At 38.8% G+C, this 22209-nt stretch overlaps 2 protein-coding genes across 2 annotated transcripts; one reads left to right on the top strand and one right to left on the bottom strand.

Moving 5' to 3' along the window:
- The first annotated feature begins 3326 nt into the window (after window positions 1-3326).
- LOC148874189 (uncharacterized) lies at window positions 3327-5483 on the top strand. The gene is made up of 2 exons (XM_088963913.1): window positions 3327-4197; window positions 4336-5483. Exons 1-2 carry the CDS (start codon window positions 3841-3843, stop codon window positions 4936-4938), a joined length of 960 nt encoding a protein of 319 aa, XP_088820039.1. The 5' UTR covers window positions 3327-3840; the 3' UTR covers window positions 4939-5483.
- A 1706-nt stretch (window positions 5484-7189) lies between these two features.
- Window positions 7190-21289, bottom strand: LOC148874188 (serine hydroxymethyltransferase 7-like). Its single transcript, XM_088963912.1, has 4 exons — window positions 19663-21289; window positions 10986-11391; window positions 7756-7857; window positions 7190-7657 (listed from the first exon to the last, which is right to left on the bottom strand). Exons 1-4 carry the CDS (start codon window positions 20698-20700, stop codon window positions 7434-7436), a joined length of 1770 nt encoding a protein of 589 aa, XP_088820038.1. The 5' UTR covers window positions 20701-21289; the 3' UTR covers window positions 7190-7433.
- Between the last annotated feature and the right edge of the window lie 920 nt (window positions 21290-22209).

The following is a 22209-nucleotide window of genomic DNA, read 5'->3' as shown; positions in this document are numbered from 1 at the left end:
ATTGCTTTTTAGAAGAGTTCTTAGATTATACCGATTGTATTATAGACATTACTAATAATTAAAGATAATTTATTACTCATATATAATTAAGTATTATTAATAGGTTATATTTATATGATAATTTTTTATTTATAAATAGTACAGAATTAATTATAACTTAATTAATTAAACTCAATAATTTAATTAATTATAACTCAATTGGCCCACACATATTTATATTATTTATACATATTTGTGCTATTTGTGTTGTTTTTTATTTCTATATAAATATTATAAAGTGATACTTAAAATACATATAATGTATGATGTTTTTACTACAAAATGTATAAAATAATTTTTGTAAATGTTGCTGCCAAGGATGGCCAAGGGCAACAAGACACTTTTACTTCCTTAGCCGAGGGCTGGTGTGTCTAAGGGCTGACGAAGCTCAAGGCCTGTAGGTCTGACTTGTGAAGGAGGAAGCATATCAGAGGCCCCAAGTGTTACCCAGGGGTGGAGATTCCGACAGTTAAATTAGTAAGCGCGTAATAAGGGGGTTGGACGAGGCCTGAGGAGAGAGTGCTCAAACGATGTCACCTAGGAGGTAGAGAACTTGAGAGCAGAAAGAGCAAAGATAGTTTACCTAGGGAGTGATGCCACTTATATACTTGAGCTCGCTTGGAGTTGGTTAGCAGCGAACGGCCAGGATTGCATCTGACCGGTACCACATGGCACCATCTTAGGCCTTGCCACATGCGCCTACATCAGTAAACATTAAATTCATAGGCTCGGAATTAGGTTTAGCTGCACTTGGGCTAGCCTATAGCCCTTATTACAATTGCTAAGCCCATCCTAGACCCGTGTACGACTAGGTGCGGATTATGTTCCTGGCCCGAAACATAGGTCAGGCTTGGACCTAGGCCATAGCCCTATATTATGTGTTAACCCAGCCCAAGTCGGCCCATGACCACAACTATTTAGCTTCCATCCATTTTAATTCTAATTAATACAAGTCAATTAATAAAACAAAAAAAACATTATTAAGAGATTGTTAGTTTTGAAATTAATTTTATAATTTAATATCCACTAAAATTACATTTAAAAACCATGATAAAATTTAATAAATATGATAACATAAACTAAAATGCATACTTAATAAGAATAATAAATATATTTAAAAAATTATTGACTTTAAAATCCATTTAAAATATTAACATTAAAAATTCTAATAAAAACAATAAAATTTACTACAAAATTAATAAAACAAAATAGTACTATGAATTTATTAATAAAATTAATAATGTAAGAAAATTATTAGTTATAAATTAACAAAAAGTAATTTTAACACTAACTTATCTAACAATACATAATCAAAAAATAATGTTTGAATTCAACTCGATTTCCCTTAACCCTCTCATTTGGAAATGTCATAAGACCTTTTTCCACAATTACTTTTGACAAAGTCCAAGTATCACATGGGTCCCAACTAGCTTCTACAATTGTTGCAATGTTGCATATCAACTGATCGAGTCCAGCACAGAAGAACCTCAACCAGAATCTGACCCAAAACCCTACTAAGGTTGATCCCACCCAAATCTGATAGGATCGGGTCAATGTAGATTTACCACTTTAACCTGACCCACTGACATCCCTGCTTCATACTAAATAATTGCTAATTTCTATGCTATATAACCCAACAATGGGAACCCTAAAACTTGCCCGAAAATATGGCTCAGTTTGAAAAGAATATAAATACAAATTTGTAGAGTGAAAAACCTTATATTTTATATTATTTTGTATGTATTTATACCGTACATATTTGTATTTGTACTCCTTCCAAAAGTGTGCCTAAAGAGATCTATTCAAAAATGTTTCTTACAACTTTTTGCACTCTTTTTAATAGATTCTAGGGAATCACCTTCACTGGTATAGAGGAGCAAGCTGCAAATCAACAACCAGAATCCTAAATCTACAACTATCCTACTCTCTTTGCATATATGTGGAAAAATAAAGGTCCATTCTCACATAAGAAAATGTAGATTCAAGTCTTAGCAATCCTTAATGACCCCACACACAAGCACACAGAGTTCAAAAAAAAAAAAGTTTTAAAAAGAACCCAAGATCTTGTCATGAGTAATTTGGAGCAAGATAATGATCTATAGATATAATGGTTCCATGAGCCCACTCTGTTGTATGATTAAATCCCATCTGGTCTATTACATAAAAATGTAAACCATTGATGGTTAGGATCATTCTTTAGTTAAAAGAGATTTCCCAAATAGGAGAAGGTGACAGATAAGAATGGTGAGGGTTTGTTGTTCAGTTGTTATGATCTATAATATTAAAGAAATATAAACAAAACAAAACTGATTGGTTATTCACTTTCCAATGAGATCTCAAAGGACCAACATGCTCTCAAGTGTCCCAGTCTTCAAAAACCCACGAGCACTCTCTAAAACAAAGAATAAAATAGAATTAAGAAAAGATTACTAGTCCCACAATCCACTTCCCCAACCTAGAAATTCCGGCACTAGTGTATCTTAACAGAAATAAAATAGGAGATGTTCCCAAGAGTGGAGCATTATGGATAATGATTCTCTATAGCCACAAGATAACAATGGCCATCAGGATCATTGATCAGGACCATCCAATGGATGAATGGTTTCAAAGATAAAGACAAGCCCAAAGTCAGAACTGTGGGCCTCCCCATGCCCATTTACCCTATAATTTCCTTCCTTTCCATTACCAAATAGATGGCAAAATTAGAAGTGGGTAAAAAGGGTTAAACTAGAATCTTCTTATGCAGCCAAATCTTATCTCATCTCTGGATCAGACCCTTGGGTCCTCCCTGTGCCATGACTGAGAGAAATAAAAGAGATGGCCCACGTTTTGAATGGTTTGATCAATAAATCAGTGGGCTTATTAATCTGTAATGGGTGTAGGGAACATCATATGTTCCATCACAAACAAAATATTATTTATCTATAAGAAATAGAATGTCTGGTAGCCTAAAAAGACGAATTTTGCATAGTAGACAGAAATAATTCTCAATACATGGAACCCCATCATTAATTCCCTCCCCTTAAAGAATCAAACCAAAATAAAATATCTAGGAGAAATAAGCTGCAGATTTCAATGGAGAAAAAAATAAGAAATAAAGAAGAAGAAAAAGTCAGTAGCTCGAGGAATGAGAAAAAAAAAAGGAAGAAGACAAAGAGCACTAGGATCAAAAGAGAAGGGAACTCAAACCAATATTGAAGAATAACAGGAAGAACTTCAGTCAAAGCAGTCAAACTTTTCTCAATCAAATAAGCACAAAAAAGGGGAGAAAACTTTTTTAAAAAAATGAAGCAATAGTAGCGGAGAGACACTTCTTACTAGCAAAGACCCATGCTTTGATGATTTCATACAGACATCTTTGAAGGGGTGCAAGAGGAAGGAAACACAGAAAGGGAAGAAATAAATAGAGAAAACCCATCAAGACTTTTATGTTTGTTGGCTTGAATTGTTGGTTTTCTCCCACTCTCCCCCCCCCCCCTTCCTCTCTCTCTCTCTCTCTCTTTGTTTTCCTTTTTTACTCTCTCTTTCCTTTCTCTCCCTTTCTGCCCATTAAACTATGAAAATGGCAGATTCCCAATCATCCTTTCCCCTCTATTGGAAACACCCATCATTGCCCCCATCCATCCTTTTCACCATGGAAACCTGAGCTTTTAAGCCATTCCCTTCTTCCTTCCCTGTTTTCTTCTCCTCGTTCTTCTTCCTATTCTTCCACAACTTGGAAGGTTGTCTGCTTCTTTCAATTTAAATATCACCCTACTGATCACCTTTTCTTCTGCACGCCTTCCTTTCCACTTTCTTACAATGGATCCTTCATCCACCACCTCTGTCAATGGCTTCTATACCTTTCTCACTCGTGGGATCGACGATCTCGAGCGGTCGTTCCTCTCCAACAACTTCATGTCCATTCAATTCCTTCAGAGGGTCCTCTCACTTCTTCGGTCCTTTCATTCCCAGTTAACCATTTTGGTTCAAAAGCTTCATCTACCCGTCGGAGAGAAATGGCTGGACGAGTATATGGACGAGAGTTCAAGACTGTGGGAGGCCTGTCATGTTCTCAAGTCTGGCATCTCCGGCATGGAGAATTACTATCTTGCCGGGGCGGAGATTGCCTCCTCCCTCGACGGCCATCGTAACCTCAGTCCCCAACTCTTGAGACAGGTTTGAATTTGATCAAAAATCAGAGAAAAAAAAAAGAAAAAAAAAACGGAGCAGAATTAGCATAAGTTGCTCTTCATTTTTACTATTTAGAAGCAATTAATTGAATTGATTTCTTCATTCTCATAATTCTTGTTACAGGTCATTCGGGCAATCTCTGGTTGCCGCAGAGAAGTGGTAGGATTGGAAGAGGAAAACAGGGCCTTGATGGAGACCAGAATCCAGCCTCTGTCACTAAGGTTCGACGAGAATGTATCCATTGAATCCAAACTCAATGGATTCAATGGCTTCCGGGGAGTCCTGTATGCAATGAGGAACGTCAGCTCACTTCTTCTGATGATCTTGCTTTGTGGTTTGGTCTACTGCTGGCCCGAGTCGAGCTTTTGCCGAGGAGGATATGAAGGGTGCTTGTTCTTCGGCTCTGCTTTCATGGTTTCCATTGCAAGGTTGCAGCAGAGGGTAGCAGCAGAGATCAACAGAATGGATGGGCGCCCAGGAATTCTGCTCTACGAGTTCCGAAGAGCAAAAATGGCAATGGATGAGCTAAGAGCAGAATTGGAGAGGTCTCAGGGACTTGGGGAGTGTGAATCAGAGGTTGGTATTAGAGAGAGGGTGGAGAACTTAGAGGGTTGTTTTGGGTTGTTGAGATCTGGGATAGAGGGTATTATTGGGCAGCTTGATGACTTCTTTGATGAAATTGTTGAAGGAAGAAAGAAGCTTTCAGACATTTGCAGTCACAGGTAGAGAAGGAAGATTAAAATAGAAGGGGAAGAATCAGTTGTTAGGGCGGTTGATCTGTTACCTTTTTCTTTTTTTTCTTTTCTTTTTTTTTTCTTTTTTTTTTTTTTCTTCCTTGTGTTCTCTTTGTTTTGCAGCTACCATAGTTTATGATTTTGAAGAACTTGGAAAAAGGCAATTTTGAGGGAAAAATAATATGAAATGTGATATGGCTCCCAGGGAAAGGAATCAAGGAAACATCACCATCCCAGAAGAACAAAGGAAGAAGAATATTAGATGGAAGCTTCACTAGAAAGTCATGTTTCTCCCACTCCCGTCCAAACAACAGTTTCTTCTCCCTGTATAAAGAAATATTATTATATTTATTAATCAAAAGGAAAAAAACAAGGAAAATATGCAACTTGTTATTGTCATTATCAAAAACAAGAACCGGCATTACAGACAACTCCCATGTTATATGTATGAAATTATGATATTATTGAGAGGATTTCAAAGTAAACGAGGAAAGAAAGAATTTGGGTTGAAGCTTTCTTTCTTTCTTTCTTTAATAATTGCCTTGTTTTTTTATTGTTTGTTTTCTCACTCTTTTAACCTGTTTATTGTTGGAGAGAGGAGACTTTGAGTTCCTACTTGGTTCTTTTTATTAGTATTTACATTTTTTTAGACTTCAGTTATCTATTCATTTATTAAGTTGGGATGCTTTTTAGGGTTCTTTAGCTGTTCTAGTAAATGACTAATCATTTCATTTGTGAAAGAATGATGAAATGAGGGACACTGGGGACTGGAGATTCCTGGGCCGCTTTAAATTCAAAAGCGCTCTTTTTCCTTGTAGAAGCTTGTCTGATTTGGTTCCTTTGAAAGCAATGGAGTTGATGATGAAAGCTTATCAACATTCTGACATGTCCCCTCTGCTTAGTTCGTCTCTCTCTCTTTCTGGGCATGATCTGATTCGGTTCCCTTCTCTTTTTCATTGCCCATATTTTCCTTTCTCGGGCTCTGCAATCTGTAGTAGGTTGATAGGCTCCCTCGTTAATTGAATATGGCTTCCCCTTTTTCAGCTTTCAATTTCATGCATCCCGTCCCCTCACAGGAAATTGATTCCTTTCACTTGGAAAGGTTTTCTTTCTGTCAATAAAAGAGTTGAGCAAAATGAATGGAGAAAAAGGAAAAAGATGAAAGAAAAAGGATACACAGAATGGAAAAGTTTTTTGTTGGTGGCTGGTGGGACATCAAGAAAGAACCCAGAACCAATAATCAAGGATTCACTGCTCTTGCCTGCAATACAAGTGACCCATGACATAATACTGTTCCTTGTCTCTACCACTACGACGACAGGAACCTGGTCTACATCTGCCTTCAATCCTTCATTGAGGAACCATAATACAAATAATTAACAGCTAAACTGAGCCATGCAATAATAAATTATTCGCTATCAACATCAAAAGCTGGCTACAGATCTTGACCCCGGCCAAGCTCTGATCATCCAATCAGTGCAACTTCTTAAGTTCCAAGTAGTAGCTTTATATAAATACTTTGACTGACAAATGATCACAATTAATAGTCGGCATTAAGCCATCAAAAATCGATGAATAGCCCACAATGGTCGAACAATAAGCCTACCAGGATGGATGGACTAACTCAAACCATAAATAAATTGTTACAGATGGCTATGGCAATCAAACGGACCATGCCACGTAGCTTCCTTCGGTGTTCTTTCCCTTTCCAAACCCCTCACCCAACCCCAAGAAAAATAAGAAAAAAGCCAATAAATAAAATAACCAGGTCTGTCCTCAAATTTGTAATTCACTTTTTTCCTTCTTTATTTTCTGTAAGGCCGAGCTGTGATTGACAGCTAATAGAGAAGCCCACAAACTATGTATACAGATATACTGAAAACATTTTACCACCTGTACAGCAATGACTCCAGAAGATGTGATTTGCACGCACAGTTGTTATAATGTAAAAGGTGTAGAAACACCATCATGACAGTGGTACATATCTTGTGGCTCAAAGTCGTAACAGCAAACATAACCTGCAAAATCTGGCCGAGACATCAAGCGTGGGTTATCTTTGTAACAAACAAAAAGAAATCCAATCCATCCTTTTACCGGGCAATGCCATTTAAGCCAGCGGGTGAGCAGGGACAAAAGTTTCCCGTTCTGCAACCAAATTGTGATCCAAGTTCCAGTTGAACAGAATGAGTACAGACATTCCGAACACCATCATTCCGGGGGACACCAAAACAATTACAATCAAATGAAAAAGAAATAATGACTTCTGTATAATTTACAAATTCATGTAAGGTCAGACAATACAAAAGGGTATATAATACGCCATATAGCAGATGAAGTAGAATACAGTATTGGGTGACCTGAAATTTACAGAGGTAGGGAAAGCAACTTGGAACAGTATTTGAATTTGGATGTATTAACATGCAGACCTTTGTCAATCAAGAAAGCAGAATTATGATGTTTATATCCAAAGGCGTCTCTCAAACATGTTCAAACATCAGATCCAGGCATAGCAAAATGAGATGCAAAAGACTCGACACGGGACCGGAGTTCAAGAACGTCCTTGTTGTTCTGGAGACCCTTGAGAAAATCCTTCTGCAATTTTCCATGTTCTCTCTGCACAGCACTTGCAATCTGAGCTGCCCTAACGAGGAAATCAGCTATTGTTTCAAAATCAGACTCCAGACAACCTCTTGTGGTCATAGCAGGAGTACCTGAAAATACAGGAAAATCATTAGCACCTGATACTCTCATAAACCACAATAATACAAGTTTTAATGAGTAAGCAACCAATAATAAGATCATTACGTACCAATTCTCACACCTCCAGGAGAAATAGCACCATTATCACCGAATATAGCATTTTTGTTGAGAGTAATATGACACATCTCACAGACTTTCTCATAGTTCTTACCTATCAAGGAAAAATGAAAATAAATAAGTAAATAAGGGTGAACATCAATTCTCAAATGCAAAAGCATCATATTACAGTAAAAAACAGTCCAAAATATCAAATTGCACCAAGCAAACCACAATCACAACACGTGCAATTTGTTGATGATACAATTTTGTTCTGTGGGGAAGGAGATAGAAGGTGGATTAGAAACTTGAAATTAGCTGTGCAATTATTTGCGCAAGTAGCAAATCTGAAGGTAAACTTTGATAAGAGTTGTTTAGTGGGAATCAATGTAGAGGAAAGGGAAGTGGCAAAGAGTGCTGACATTCTAGGATGTGGGGTAGCTCAATGGCCTTTGAAATATTTGGATTTACCCTTGAGAGATGATCAAAGAAGAGTAGTTTTTGGGACCTTGTTGTAGAAAGGTTTGAAAAAAGACTTGCATCTTGTAAGAAAAATTACCTTTCATCAGGAGGTAGGATTAAATCAACTAACTTTCATTCATCAAAAAAAAAGGATTAAATCAACTTTGACTAATTTGTTTGTGTATTATATGTATATCTTTAATATGCCAAAGTGAGCGGAGAAGCAGTTGGAAAAGACAAAAAGTTAAATGAGGGATTTCCTTTGGGAGCCAAGTGAGGAGAAGAGGGATCACAGTGTTAAGAGTTAGATGGGAAATAGTAAGTAGAAGTATGGGGGTTTAGGTTTAGAAAATTCGCAGAAGAGAAACGTGGATTTAATGGGCAAATGGCTTTGGAGATTACCTGATGATAGGGATAAACTATTAGGGGTGCTCATGAAAAACCGAGAAACCGAACCGGAAAAAGTAGTTAACCGAACCGACTGATATATGTATACACACACACACACACACACACACATATATATATATATATATATATATGTTTTAACATTTAATAAAATTTATAGATATTTTAAACTTTTAACCATTGAGACTTCCCTCCTAATTCAGATTTCATCCTATTTTTTCATATCTCAACCACTCAGGAGTTGAGTCAAGACAATAAAGTGATAGACGTTACTCATTGACTGAAAAGCTGAAAAAGTCATAATCACATTCACACCCTAGTTAGCCCCTAGGCCCTAGCCGCCTCATAGCTATTTTTCCTCCCATCTCCATGACTCTATCTAACAAAGAACGGTTGAAGTGTGGAACACCAAACGCCGAACGGTATTCATCCCTGAATAGCAAATGCATGCAGATGACTCTATCCCTCCTTCTCCAACTCCAATTCTCCATCACATACCTGGTCGTTGTGTATATGTACAAGAAATGTCTTCTATCTCACTCTCTAACCTCCATCATGGTACCTGATCATTGCCATTATCTCACTGTCACTCTACAACAGCAACTCTTGGTTATTCTTTCTCAGTCTTGGAGGTAACTGGCGACCCAATCCTCCTATCCTTGACTCTATTTACTCTAATCTTGTTTATGCCTTCACTTTTTTTTCCTTTTGAAAATCCAGTGTACTTTGTTTCAATGCTTTCGTTTTTTTTTTCATGCAATGCATTCCTTCTATTTTGTGATTAACAAGATTACACAGTGGTGTTCTCGGGGAAAACTGTTTATTTTTATATTTTAAATGGAAATAGCAACATAATAAAAAACCAAAAAACGGTAAACCGGTTAACCGATTGCTTCAGTTTGGTTTCGGTTTGGATTTTTAATTAACTGAATGGTTCAGTTCAGTTTCAAAAAAATAGCCATGGTTCTGTTATTTCTTTCCTATAGCTGTTATTAAGTACCAAATATAATCTTTTAGATCTCTTTTATAGGTTTCATCATCTTCTAAGCCTTATCCCAATGTCAGCTACATGAATCTTGTTCTGCCATTAAGCTCTGTTTACCTCTTTTATAGGCATAAAAATATGGACTATTTTAATAATTTGTACTTTTCTATAGACGTGTCCACAGATCCTTGATTCTTCATCTTGGTAAGTCAGACTCCTGGATACACATCAGGTTCTGATTCCCATGTCTGTGTTCATGTCCATGTAAAACTGTTAAACATACAACATTCAAACTAACTTTTACCAATACATACAAAATATTTTTATGTAAATACAAGCATATATATTTAAATATTATCATATTAGAGTGGATCCATAGTTGACCCAACTATAAACAGATAGAAATTGGACTGCATTGGATCAGATCTATATTCAATTTCAGACAAATGTAGACCACTTGCAGCCCTAACAACATTAGCAAAGCCAAATTTATGAACAAAAATGTAATAAACAAATAAGTAAACCAGTAATTATAAAGAACAAATGCATTTCATTGTAGTTGAACAAAACCAATTAGAGGTAAGATCATCAAATACAGGGAAAACATTTGATCATATTGTCTAATCCACAAGGCAAGCTGCAAATTATAGTTGTCAAGGCGGCGGCTAGGCATGTAGGTGCTTTTTGGGTCTCACCTCGCCCAAACGCCATATGATATATCTATAACATGTTATAATTTTTGCATATTTAATATTTTTTTATATTTTAAGTCTATAATATAAATATAGACATGATGCATTGAAATTATTTTTATTTCTTTCATATTATAATAAGTTTTTTATTAATTTCATAACTTTTTAAGGTTTATGATAGATAAAATATTCGAAGATGAATTCTGAGAGAGATGATATTCGAAGACGAGTTCAAGAGATATCCTCATCAAGTTCCAAGTTGTATGTCTTTGAAAAAGAAGGGACAAGTTCAAGATAATTTCTTATCTTTTTCTTGATTAGGAACAAAATCAGGGGCTCCGCCCCTTCTTCTTTTTCTTGTTTTGGAAGAAAAACAGGGGCTCCACCCTCCGCCCCTTGTTCTTTCCTCCTCTCCTCTTCTTTTTCTTGTTTTGGAACAAAAATAGGGGTCTATTTCTTTTTCTGGAAGAAATATAGGGGCTCTGCCCTTCTGTATTTCTATTTCAACGGCAAAAATAGGGGGTTCATCCCCTTTTTATTTTATTTTTCTTTTAGACATTAAGCGACGCCTAGGCGACCAGGTGACTAAGCGCTCCCCTGTCGCCTAGGTTCACCTTGGCGCCTTGAAAACTATTTTGCAAATTGACTCATGATATAATAAAACAGAGGATACCTATTTCAGGGAGTCTTAAATACCTGTTAGGCCAAGAGTTCTTAGATCCCAAAGCAACAAATGGTTGTCTGTACCTCCAGTGACCAGTCGACATTTTCTTCTCAGTAAAGTAGATGCTAAAGCTTGGGCATTTCTCTTCACCTGTTGAATATATGCTTTATACTCAGGAGTAGCCACTTGTTTTAAGGCTATTGCAAGAGCAGCAATGTGGTTATTGTGAGGTCCTCCTTGCATTGATGGAAAAACAGCAAAGTTTATCTTTTCTTCAAAATCATAATGGTCATTTTCATCTCCTTGACTTGGAAGCATCCCACGCTTCCTTGGCTTTCTGCCTTTTCTGTAAAAAATTATACCTCCTCTAGGTCCTCGGAGACTTTTGTGGGTAGTGGATGTAACAATATCACAGTAATCAAAGGGGCTTATGCATTCCTGTCAAAAAGGCACCATAACATGATATAAGAAACAGCATGATCACTGTAAAAGAAACAATGAAGAAAAAAGAGTTATATTATTAGACCATTACCATTCTAAATTGCTTCTTGACAATTTAGAATGACTTTCTTTCTAAATTGATGTCTTTCTTTCTATTAATAATACTAAATGTATTGTATCAATATCAATATCAATATTAAGTGCAAATACTGATGCAGAATCAAGGCCAAGAAAGGGAAGCTAAATCCATTCTTCTCCCTAGGTCTGTATAGGCCTTTCAAATGGCTCTCATGATGAACTAGGGGGTAGTGTCTGTTCGGGAGGGCTTTCACGCAGTGGCTTTTGCCTTTGTAAGGTGGGCTTTCATGCAGTGGCTTCAGCTAAAAAATTGGCTTTCTGGTGAAGTTTGCATTAGTAGCTTCTCAAAAGCGGCTCAGTGAAAGCAGTTCAATCAAAGCTTCAGCCCTCCCAAATGGACCCTAGGTATCTCTCGTAAGTTCATGTTAGCCTGACTTAATACTATACCCCCGTAAAGTTGCACCAGCAACCACAAGCCCAAGAAGTTGTTGAGTTGAGCCCAAAGCCTACTAGCAAATCCAGAAAAACAATTTAGGATTTTCCAACTCAAGTGACTGACCTGTCCCTATTACATAGGGTTCAGGACTGCATTCTCAGTCCAAATTGTCAATTAGGGAGTCTGGAAATCTGCATCCAGGGTTGGAATTGGTTTTACCCATTCTAAAATGATTTAAGGCCTGAAATTAGTAATGACTTGCATATATGCATATGCATATACATCTCACTGTAAGAAAAATGTATTGTCCTGAGGGATATCGAGATTCAATCCCAATTCATAGTTTGTTGACCAATCCTTCCTAATTTGCACTTTTTGTTGATTAAGTTTCTTTTGCAATTCTTTACACAAGGACCAAGAAAAGACTGGATTCAAACATACACAGGCAAATTTTTTATAAAACTCCAAAATGGTATTTTCTTCTGACCCAATCCTTTTTTCTCCCCATACACATATATATTAACATATATATTATATATTTTATGTAAAAATGGAAATATCTATCATATTGGAAAGGCATGATACCAGAAGAACTTTGACCAATCAAAACCCCCCATAAATTTTGACAAATACCAGCTTATTTCTTACCACTTTTATGATAGCATCTGATTGGTTATATAGCACATGAAAAAGATACCTCCAATGGTTTATACATATTTGTCATTGCTTACCTGTAATACTTCATTTATGGTTGTGATGTCTTAAACTATCATTTTAGAAGTAATATATAAGATATTATGAGAAGAAAACGCAATAGAATTAGTAGGTTTATGTTATGGGCCCGGGTGTAGGATCTCGTCATGGGTCGGTCCACGGGGAGAACCTCTTGCTTCCCCTTGCGCCTTCCCTTGAGTGCAGACCCTATTGTGGAAAACCGAATGGGTGATTTGTCCAAGAGACTACCCGAACTCTCCTCACTCTTCTCTTGACTGGAAACTGAATACTTTATTCCCAAATCACAGCTCCTTAAATAGGAGATTACAAGAGGAGACTCCTTACTCCATTCGACTAAGCTAGGAAAATCCAACTTTAAATCAAACTCCTACTTCTAACAGACATCTAACAGAACTCAATTCTTATCTCTAATAGATAAGAACAAAACTAGATAAGTAAGAACAGAACTCCTACTTCTAACAGACTTCTAACAGAACTCAGTTCCTATCTCTAATAGATAAGTAAGAACAGGACTAGATAAGTAAGAACAGAACTAGAATAAGTAAACTATTGGTGAGCTGGCAAGAAGAGCTGACGTGGCAAGATAAGCTGCTGTGTGGGCCCCCCTCACTGCTGCTGCCGGCGGCGGTAATTCTTCCCACGAATGCATCCACAACATTACTCCCCTCTTGGACTACGAGCTTGTCCTCAAGCTCGAATTCAGGATGGGTGTCGGGAAACCCTGTCAAAGGAATCCCGGATAGGTGGAATGACTTTGCCCTCCTGGATCGAGTTCCAATGAAGGGGGTTCATCATCATCTTCCTTTTGTTTCGCCAGTAGGCAGAAAAGTCTCTTGCACTTGTGCCCTGCTAAGTAGAGTTCACCGCAATTAAAACATTGCCCCCTCGCCCTGCGTTCTGCCATCTCAGCCCTAGACAAGTGCTTAATAGGGGGTGTACCGACGCTGCTCCCCACACTGGATGCTGATCTGGAATTGGTGCTCGCCTATGGCTTCCGTTCTTGGCTGGCTGCTGGATATGGAGCCATTCCGAGTGGTTCTGGGGATGCCCATGCTGATGGAGGCCGCCCCATACTGAAGGTTTCGTGGCTGAGTTGTAGTTTGCATTCAAAGGCGCGTGCTAGGTTCACAGCTGTGACCAGGTTGGGAGGGTGTTGCATCTCCATGTCCACTCTTAGGGTTCTGCTAGCCCTGCGGTGAACATGTCGACTTGCTGATCTGCACAAACCGAGGTTGCTCTGGCGAGAAGGGTTTGGACCACAGTTCCAGTTTGCTTGAGGTTGATTAACTCTCCCAGCGGGTTGCTTGTCAACGGTGGTCCGAACCTGAGGAGACAATATGATTTAAACTGCCCCCAACTAAGCTCGGGTTCTTCTTGCTCCAGTCGATAGAACCAGAGCTGCGCCTCTTCTGATAGGTGGAAGGCGGCCAGACTGACCTTATCTTTGTCATCAGTGCGTTGATTACGGAAGAACTGTTTGCAGCGATACAGCATCCTAACGAGTCTCCGGTGCCGTTGTAAGATGGGAATTCCAGCCGGCTATACTTGGGAATAACTGCGGCTGTCGAGGCAACGATCTGCTATTCGCTGGACGTCTCTACCCAGTCCGGATGACGACTGTTTGTGGTGGCGGTTCCCTCAGAACTTTTGTACTTGTTGGAGAGGAATGCTTCCAACAGGCGTCGCAGCTCCCAGACATCATCCTTGACTTCACGAACCTCCATGCTGGTTTCTGCGAGCCTATGTTCCAGTTCGTGGACCCTAGAAGACAGCGGCTCCTGTTCCCCCATGACGGTAGGCTCTGATACCAAGTTGTTATGGGCCCGGGCATAGGATCTCGTCATGGGTCAGTCCACGGGGAGAACCTCTTGCTTCCCCTTGCGCCTTCCCTTGCGTGCAGACCCTATTGTGGAAAATCGAATGGGTGATTTGTCCAAGAGACCACCCGAACTCTCCTCACTCTTCTCTTGGCTGGAAACTGAATACTTTATTCCCAAATCACAGCTCCTTAAATAGGAGATTACAAGAGGAGACTCCTTACTCCATTCGACTAAGCTAGGACAATCCAACTTTAAATCAAACTCTTACTTCTAACAGACTTCTAATAGAACTCAGTTCTTATCTCTAATAGATAAGAACAGAACTAGATAAGTAAGAACAAAACTCCTACTTCTAACAGACTTCTAACAGAACTCAGCTCCTATCTCTAATAGATAAGTAAGAACAGGACTAGATAAGTAAGAACAGAACTGGAATAAGCAAACTATTGGTGAGCTGGCAAGAAGAGCTGATGTGGCAAGATAAGCTGCTGTGTGGGCCCCCCTCACTGCTGCTGCCGGCGGCAGTAATTCTTCTCACGAATGCATCCACAACAGTTTACTGTCAAACTACAGGGACAAAGGCTTGTCAGTTATAAATAATCAGGTCTAATCAGGCCAAATCTGACAAACCCAATTAATAATAGGGTCAGATCTGGGTCTAGTAATTGCAGGACACTATAGGATGTCTGTTGGGACTGGATCTGTGTTTCTTATTGCTTTGGGACCTGGCCTACCCTGACCTAGCCCAAAATCCTCCCAATTCAAGTCTATGAACACAACATGTGCTAGTGTCCAGTCCATTCCACTAACAGTGACCAATATCAGCAACAAGCTTGCCTTTATCTTGAACCTTTCCTTCAAAGATATGTCTGTTCCTTTCTCTCCAGACACCCCAACAAACAGAAAAATGGATGATATTCCAGATATTTTATCACTTCACTACTTTCTAATCAAGGCCATCTGTGAATATCTCTCCTTAAGTTGATACATTTCTAATTTAGTGACCTGAAACAAAGCAAAAAAGAACAGCTATATAATATAAACTCCATAGTGCTAAAATGGATAAATAGGTTAGAATGCATCATCTTAATGATTAGGGATAAGCAAAAAAAATGAAAAACCGAACCGACTGAAACCAAACCGAAAAATCGGTTAACCAAACCGGTCGATTCGGTTTCGGTTCGATGTTTTCAAAAAACCGAAAGTTTCGGTTCGGTTTCGGTTAACAGTTCAAAAATACCGCGGTTAACCGAACCGACCGATATATATATATTAATATTACATTTTATTTTTTTTTTAAATCAAATAAAAACATTTGACAACCTGAGAGTGTTCAGATTGCCAAACTGAGAGCTGAGACAGGTTCGCCAGTCTGGCACCCACTGGCTACCAGTCTGAGTCGTTTGATAGACTGACACTCGTTGGCCACTGCACAAACCTTCTTTTTCTTTCCCTCTTTCTCTTGGACTCTCACTCTCTCATACTCCCTCTCTCTCTCGCTTCCCAGTCTCTTTGAACTCTCTCTCTCTCTCACCTCTCAGTCTCTCTCTAAACTCTCTCCCTCACCTCTCAGTCTCTCTCTAAACTCTCCCTCGCCTCTCAGTCTCTCTCTAAACTCTCTCTCTTGCCTCTCAGTCTCTTTGAACTCTCTCTCTCTCTCACCTCTCAGTCTCTCTCTGATCTCTCCCTCTCGCTTCTCACTCTCTGAACTCTTTCTCACCTCTCAGACTCTTTCTGAGCTCTCTCTCGCGTTTGTCTCTCTCTGAACTCTCTCTCTCACCTCTCGAACTCTCTCTTTGGTTCCGGCCTTTGGCGCTCTACCCTCCGACCGATTCACCGACAACCTCCGACACTAGCGATCCGCGACACTGGAGGCTCAACCTACGGGTTAGAGGCTAATGCATCTCGGTGACACTAGCGATCCCAGTTACTATTTTTTCCTTCTTTTTTAATTTTAAGGGCATAAAAAAACCGAAAAACCGATCCGTAGTTAACCAGTCGGTCGACCGATTAACTGATTGTATCGGTTCGGTTTTGGTTTGGTTGAATGTAAAAACCGAACCTATCGGTTCGGTCCAGAAAATTACCCCACGGTTCGGTTAACCGAACCATGAACACCCCTATTAATGATCATTGCAAATTAAGCAAATGCTTGAAAGCTGGAAGCCTCTAACTTTTAATAGATTCAAGGTAAGAAAACTGTCAGTTTTTTTGTCAAAGTTAGAAAACTGTCCATAGAAAGTAACCTGGTCAACCTCGCCCCTTGAAGGAATAGGGTTTTTTTTATAGATATTGAAGGAATAGGGTTTCCCCAAACATCATTTGTATTGCTGACTTTCACCTGCTCTTTTAAAAAGACTTCACTGCAAATTTCCCACCTCTGCGTTCTTTCCACCATTTCTTATCAGGTTGATTGTTTCCATCTTTACTTTTTCCAACTTAGCAAACAAGGCAGCATACTCTTCTAGTTCTCTTTTCCAATAGTGGGCATCTGAAAATTAGGCACCATACAACTTGATTCCCTATCTTTTGAAGGACACTTCTTAAATACCTCTAAGTTCCATCCAGACCCCTTTGATGATTACATGTATGCAAAGTGTCAAAACTACTTGTGGTTCATATCCAGATTGATAATAGACCCTTCTCAACCTATCACTTTCCTTTACATTTCATATTTTGTTCCATTAGACTGATTTGCTCACACCAAACCATTATTGCAATTTTGACTTTAGTACTCTATCTTAAGGTTAACCCTTATTTTTCCCTCTTTTTTGATGAATAATGAAGCAATTTTATTAATAGAACAAAGCATAATGCAAGAGTTCAGTCATTCCAGAGTTTGAGATGACCAAGACCCAAAAAGAACAACCAGTTAGAAGCCAATCCCGAACAACAATTATAAATCAAACCCCAAGCCAGAAATTCAATACATCATGCCTTAAGCTAGTGGACTTGGCACTTGCAGTCTGAATCCAAAAGTCTGAGAAGAATGGCCGTGGAAGCAATGTCAATGGTTGCAAAGAGACAGCAAGGAGGAAGAAGAGGAAAGAGAGAATAAGAGGAGAGAGAGAATATACAGATGTTCTCCCCATAATGGGTTTATTGTGTTTTGCTCTTAATGGGTCCCCATGTAGGCATGGTGCCCCTATTTATGATGCTTTTTTTGGATTCCCCACATTCTAGAATCTTATATTTTTGTCCTTGAACATTTTACCCTTTAATTGATATTCCAGAATGTTCTAGCACTAATTGATGCAAATGGCTCTAATCAAAAATATATAATTAACATAAAGGCATATATAATGTTATTCTAAATAGTTAGCTATATACACAGACAAATAAAATTAATATTTTCCTAGATCTTAATGAGATTGAATCATAGAGGATCCAAATTTGATCTAATATAACCAAATATACAATTTGATTCATTATCCTGCTTAACCAAATCAGATTAAAATTGGAACTGGATCATGAAACTTCAGAAATAAACTTGTTGTCTACTAATTTGACTAGTCATAGTCAATCTAGTCAATACCTAGTCATCTCACAACTACATTGTAGGTATTGATTGATTATTGAATGGTTAAGACAGTAAGCCTCAATTGACTAGTTAGTTCGTTAACTACTTGACATTTAGGCACCACAAATCAAGTGATTTGAAAAGGCTGCCTATTCTTTCCAATAGATGTCAAACTATTAAAGTGTGTCATCTCTAGTTTTCACTGACAATAGGGAAGCATCAAAGAATAAGTTTCTTAACATGGCACAACATCTAAAATCAAATCAACTTTAATTCTAATAAGCATAGTTGTCAAAGCGACACCTAGGCAAAAAAGCGCCCATGGATGATTGCCTCTAGGGGTGCAAGTCAGGCAGGTTGGGCCAGGTTTATGGTCAACCCGAGCCCAGCCTAAAATTTGGACTTAAGGCCTGAGTCCAAACCGAGCCCGAGGTCAAGCTCGATTTTCCCAACCTACACTATAATTTGATGCACTTAGGTTGGGCTCAGGCCTGGGCCTGGGCCGGGTTGGTCAATGAACCCACTATAAAATTATGCATACATACGTACATATATTTATGTACATTATGCATATATGTAAATATGTATGCAAAATAGGTATTTATATAGGTAAATATGCATACAAATGTTAAAATGAATATATATACAAATATGTATGTACTACATATTTACATATATACATATGTATCTATGAATGTGTATAGTTGGGCCGGGTTTGGGCTACCTAAGAGCTAGGCCTAGGCCCAGCCTGAAAAATTAAAAAGCCCGACTTCTTGGGACTGAGCCCGGCCCAAGGACTGAAAATCCAAGCCCAAACCGTGTAAAATTTTGGTCTGGGCCCACCCTGCTTGCCTCACTTAACCCCACCTATTTTTTTCATGCCACTATGAAGCACTTTTACATTCTTTGTTTTTTTTATATTATATCAGTTAAATAGATATTGTTAAACTAAAATATACATTTTGTAGGTTGAGATACTAGATACTTCTTACTATTTTTTTAGTTTTTAGGGTTCAATCAACACACATGTTGATGTCTGCTGTCTTGAACCCTCAAAGACTCAAAAAAATGAACCAATAAGAAGGGAAGAGCTTAAAATTCTGTCCAATCAACACGTTCTTTATCATAATCATCTTCCTTTTCTTCTCCTTCTTCCACCCCACTTTTTTCCTTTTCCTAGACAAAATAGGTGCTCATCCCCTATATTTTCTGAATTTTCTTTTCTTTTTTCTTTCTCTTCTCATAAATATGTTGGTTTTCTATGTTTTATTATAAAGCCTATACTTTTTTATGAAGTTTACAGACAATTATCAGTGAAAGATGGTTGCTGGTTGCTAAGGAACCTACGGATGTAAACAAGGGTTCATGGCTTCTGGTTTCTATGTAAAAAATTCCATCACCTAGGTGACTAGACGACAAGGCGCCCTTCTATTGCCTAGCTTTGCCTTGGCACCTCGAAAATCATGCTAGCAAGGGAATTACATAACCTGTTATTATCATCAACCAGTTACACAATTTTGAGAATGACCATGCACCAACCTCCCCCAATTTGTGAAAAGATGAAAAGAAAACTGATACAGCTAATATACACATACATGGAAGAAATTTGAAGCACAGATAGAATAACAATCAATAAATAAACTATAAATACATTAATAGAATACTGGAAGAAGTCGAACCTTAGCAGCAATTAGACCACTGATATGAGCCATGTCACACATAAGAATAGCTCCACATTTATCCGCAATCTGTCTGAACCTCGCATAATCCCATTCTCGGGGATACGAGCTCCCTCCACAAATGAGTATTCTAGGACGGAAATCAATTGCTCTTTCCTCAAGTTTATCATAATCAATGTATCCTGTGAGTGGGTTCACCTTATAAGGCAGACTTTCAAAAAAGATGGATGCACCAGAAACCTTCTTTCCACTAGGTGTGTAGTAACCATGGCTTAAGTGTCCTCCTGATGGGGAATCCAAACCCATGATCCGATCCTTAGGAAGGAGAAGACCGGTATAAACTGCAAAATTTGCTGATGTACAAGAGTACGGCTGAACATTAACTCCCCAATTCTCGGGGTTGAGACTAAAAGCTGCCAAAGCACGTTCGCAGCAAAGCGTCTCGATCTGATCGATGAACTGATTACCACCATAATATCTTGCACCCGGCATTCCTTCCGAATACTTGTTAGTTAAATGGCTGCCAAGAGCTTCTAGCACTGCACGGCAAACGAAATTCTCAGAAGCTATCAGCTCAATTCCTTTGAACTGCCTCTGTTTCTCATTCTCCATAATCTCAAAAATTTCAGGATCAGCAACACAGAGTGGCTGATTCCCCCAAGCGCGTACTGCAGCTATCCTCGATTCAAGCCCGGGTTCGATCGAGGCCTTCTTCGAAGGATTAGAAGAAGACGAACACGATGAAGATTCCCCGTCCCTTCGCCTCTTCAAACACAACGGATGACCCAAAAGACTGAACTCCTCCTCTTCCCTCTGTTCATCTTCCTCTTTCTCTGCATCTACTACAGCCTCATCTCTTCGCTTCTCTGGCTGCTCAAGCAGTTGCAACGGAATGGATGGCCCCGAATGCGATGGACAACGAAAGCTCGAATCAATCTGTAACGAGATCGAGTCATCGGCAATTGGCGCTCGAGGAACCGGTGAATCGTGCGGATGAAACCCTAAGGAAAGGCCCGATTGTGCCTGTGATAGATCCATAGAAAAACCACGAAGTATGAAGAACAGCAACAAAAAAAAAAAACCCTAGGCAATAAAAATTCGATCTTTTCGTTCTCAAATTTAGAAAAATTCAAAGCCGAGAGCAACAGTAGCAACAACAGAAACAGCGACGGCAGCGTCTGGAGCAAATGCAATAGCAGTATCGGAAGGTCGAATGGGGGGAGACGGAAGACGAAGCAGGAGCAGACGCTTCCATGGAACTTGCAGAAACCCTAACTATAATGGCCGAAGGGACTAAGGGAGAATGAGGGAAGGGTTAGACAAAGAAGGAAGTTCAATGAGAGCGACGAGAGCAGATGGAGACGGAGACGGACACGGACAGATTCGGGCGCTGCAAGCATGCACCTTGTTGAGAATTCGGAGTGTCTACGGTCAAATCTGTAAGGTTACCGGTAATAGCCGGTTGTGGAAATTCGTGTAGGACACGTGTAGCTCGTAAGTTAAACAGGAAATGAATAACCGAACTCCTCCAGTCCTCCTCCCTCAAGGACGGAATAGCGGGTAGGTTCAGAACTTCGGACGGGGCTGGCATGCTTGTCGGGAAGTGGGAGCCAATAATCTAGACTCCGGGTAGACTCGTAGCTGTTCGAATTTGACACAAATATTTCAGATGGGACCCACCTAAAGAAGGTGCGAAGGGCGATTTCTGAGGTAAATTGGGTTTGATACAGTAGAACAGTAGAAGAAAGCTACATAATTGTGAGGTTTTCGCAGCAAAACAAAAGATCCCGATCTAAAGGCGCATGATGTAGGAGAAGGATTTTATTGGGTGTAATGAATTCATAAAACAAAATGGAGATCGTATCTGGGTTTTATTGAGCTGTCACAGGAATAGCAAAATTTTTGGGTGGAAACTATTGGCCCAGGCCCAGCTCAGAAAATTTTGGACTTAATGCATTCTGGTCCAGGCCTGGGTTAGGTCTAAGACGCAAAACCTAGGCGCAAGCCCGGAAATTTCTAGTCCGACAGCCTTTAACTATGCTAACAAATTAAATTCCTAAAAGAGACATGTGTTATCTTGGAGTATATGAAAAGCAAGGAATGGACTTATTTGCACTAATGAAGATCTTGGAGATGCTTAGGTGTTATAGCTAATATATAAAGAATGCATTAAGGTCATATTTGGGAATGCTTAAAAATAAGTGCTTATTTGGGTCCAGATTACACCATTAAACATTTATTGGTGTTTGGAAAATAAGTTTGAGTTAAGTGCTTATTTTAAAATAAGGCTTATGTTTTTAAGTCCAAATTTCCAACTTTTTTTAAGTGTTTGTACAATACGCATTTATTCAATTTTTTTATTCTAAAAGTATCCCTAGTTGAATTTTAAAACAACACTTATAAAACTATCCTTAGTTGAATTTTACTTTTATGAAAATACTTTTATATTTTATAAAAGTATTTTCATAAAAGTGCTTTTATTCATAAAAGTATTTTTGTAAAAGTGATTTTTATAAAATTTGAACGACTATGAAGGACAAAATAATC

The sequence above is a fragment of the Nelumbo lutea genome, chromosome 1 (genome assembly GCF_056320005.1).
Source record: "Nelumbo lutea isolate HS-2025 chromosome 1, American lotus-T2T, whole genome shotgun sequence".
Classification (NCBI taxonomy): domain Eukaryota; kingdom Viridiplantae; phylum Streptophyta; class Magnoliopsida; order Proteales; family Nelumbonaceae; genus Nelumbo; species Nelumbo lutea.
The sequence above is the reverse complement of the archived record's forward strand: the minus strand, read 5'-3'. Positions and strand labels throughout refer to the sequence as shown.

Bases quoted from the DNA above. Each gene is read 5' to 3' on its own strand.
- LOC148874188 (XM_088963912.1), bottom strand. From the start codon at position 20,700: ATGGATCTATCACAGGCACAATCGGGCCTTTCCTTAGGGTTTCATCCG. The intron at 7,858-10,985 runs GTATTTAAGACT...TTTCCTTGATAG, and splicing joins AAGAACTCTTGGCCTAACAG to GTAAGAACTATGAGAAAGTC. The intron at 7,658-7,755 runs GTACGTAATGAT...CTGTATTTTCAG, and splicing joins TCCTGGAGGTGTGAGAATTG to GTACTCCTGCTATGACCACA.
- LOC148874189 (XM_088963913.1), top strand. From the start codon at position 3,841: ATGGATCCTTCATCCACCACCTCTGTCAATGGCTTCTATACCTTTCTC. The intron at 4,198-4,335 runs GTTTGAATTTGA...TTCTTGTTACAG, and splicing joins GTCCCCAACTCTTGAGACAG to GTCATTCGGGCAATCTCTGG.